At 49.8% G+C, this 1,408-nt stretch overlaps 1 protein-coding gene across 1 annotated transcript; it reads left to right on the top strand.

Moving 5' to 3' along the window:
• Positions 1–713: 713 nt before the first annotated feature.
• KCNE1 (potassium voltage-gated channel subfamily E regulatory subunit 1) lies at positions 714–1,094 on the top strand (the record flags this gene model as incomplete). The annotated part of the gene is made up of 1 exon (XM_082498792.1): positions 714–1,094. One exon carries the CDS (start codon positions 714–716, stop codon positions 1,092–1,094), a length of 381 nt encoding a protein of 126 aa, XP_082354918.1.
• Between the last annotated feature and the right edge of the window lie 314 nt (positions 1,095–1,408).

The following is a 1,408-nucleotide window of genomic DNA, read 5'->3' as shown; positions in this document are numbered from 1 at the left end:
TCCACTCCTTGGGCAAATGCCCACTGGGAAGTTGCATTAAATTAGTGTGGGACACATCTGTCTGATGTTTGGTTGCTTAGTTTTCCATGGTGTATATCATTATAACAGCTGCAGAAGAAAGGCAAGACTCCTCAACAGGGGTGGATAAGAGGAGCTTGCTGCAGATACTGAGTGATTTCAGGTACAGAAGTTTTGTTTCCGAATTCAATCCTTAAGCTGAAAGAAGAGAGAGGACCAAGGGAAGCCATGATAAGAATCTTCAAAGCCAGAACCAGTTGCCGCAGAGTGGGAGTGAGACAATCCTCATTCCTGGGGGGGCTCAGAGGAGAACTCAAGGGCTTTAAATAGCAGCACAGGAGGCCTGGGTGAGGTGTCTGTGTGAGTGGCCAAAAGCCAGGGCAGCTGCACGATGCGACACACTGTTCATGAGGACTGAGGAGGGTCTACAAAGCAAGTGTTTATGGGGGATGGACTCAGCCAAACTGGCCTGGCTTGGAAACAGGGGGTGAAGAGGTCCCTCCAGGCCAGGCCAATTGCCCTGCCTCTGCTCAGACACTGAGGTACCTTCCTCGCTGAGGAGGCGAACAGGTAAAGGGAGACAGAGAGAATTTTGTCTTTATCTGACTTGTCTGGCATGTTCCTGATTTTTATGCTTTTCTAGAAAAACTACAAATAAGGAAGGAAGAAAGAAGCTTGAAGGACAGAAAAACAAGATGTTGGTGCTGTCTAATGACACAGCCCTGAATTCACTCCTCTCCAAGCTGCTTCAAGACTACCTGGAGCAGACAAATAGCTCTGCACCTTCCCAGGTCAAAAGCGCCAGCAGCAATCTGGAAATTGTCTACGTGCTGCTGATGGTCGGCCTCTTTGGCTTCTTCACGGTGGGAGTCATGCTGACCAACATCCGTGCCAGGAGGCTGGAGGACTCCCGTGACCCCTACAACACCTACATCGCCACAGATATTTGGCACAAGAAGGACAGGGAATATTTTCAAGCCAAGCTCATAGAAAATTACAAGCTGTGCTGTGTCTTTGAAAACCAGCTGGCTGTGGAGCAGCCAAGCATGCAGATTCCCGAGGTGAAGTCTTCCTAGAAAAAAGGGAGAAAGGACTGCACTTTGCACAGGGACAATGTGAATGATACCTGGTATGAACCAGGCTAGCTGCTTGCCCATCTGCAGAGCCGCAGGCGATGGCCTTGGTCAGGCTGAACAACCGTGAACTGATGGTGAAGCTGACAGGTCTGTGATGGCCCCGGTGCTTCAAAAGTGCCTGACCACCAGTACCTTGTTGCAATCACTGTAGGGCCAAGGAGGGAGACAAGCATCAGGAGTATCATGGACTCATCAGCTTCACCTAGCGAAAAAAGCAAATGTTGGCATTGCCAGTGTGAACGCTTGCAGTAGTC

Source organism: Vanellus vanellus (genome assembly GCF_965231255.1).
Source record: "Vanellus vanellus genome assembly, chromosome: 1".
Classification (NCBI taxonomy): Eukaryota; Metazoa; Chordata; class Aves; order Charadriiformes; family Charadriidae; genus Vanellus; species Vanellus vanellus.
The sequence above is the reverse complement of the archived record's forward strand: the minus strand, read 5'-3'. Positions and strand labels throughout refer to the sequence as shown.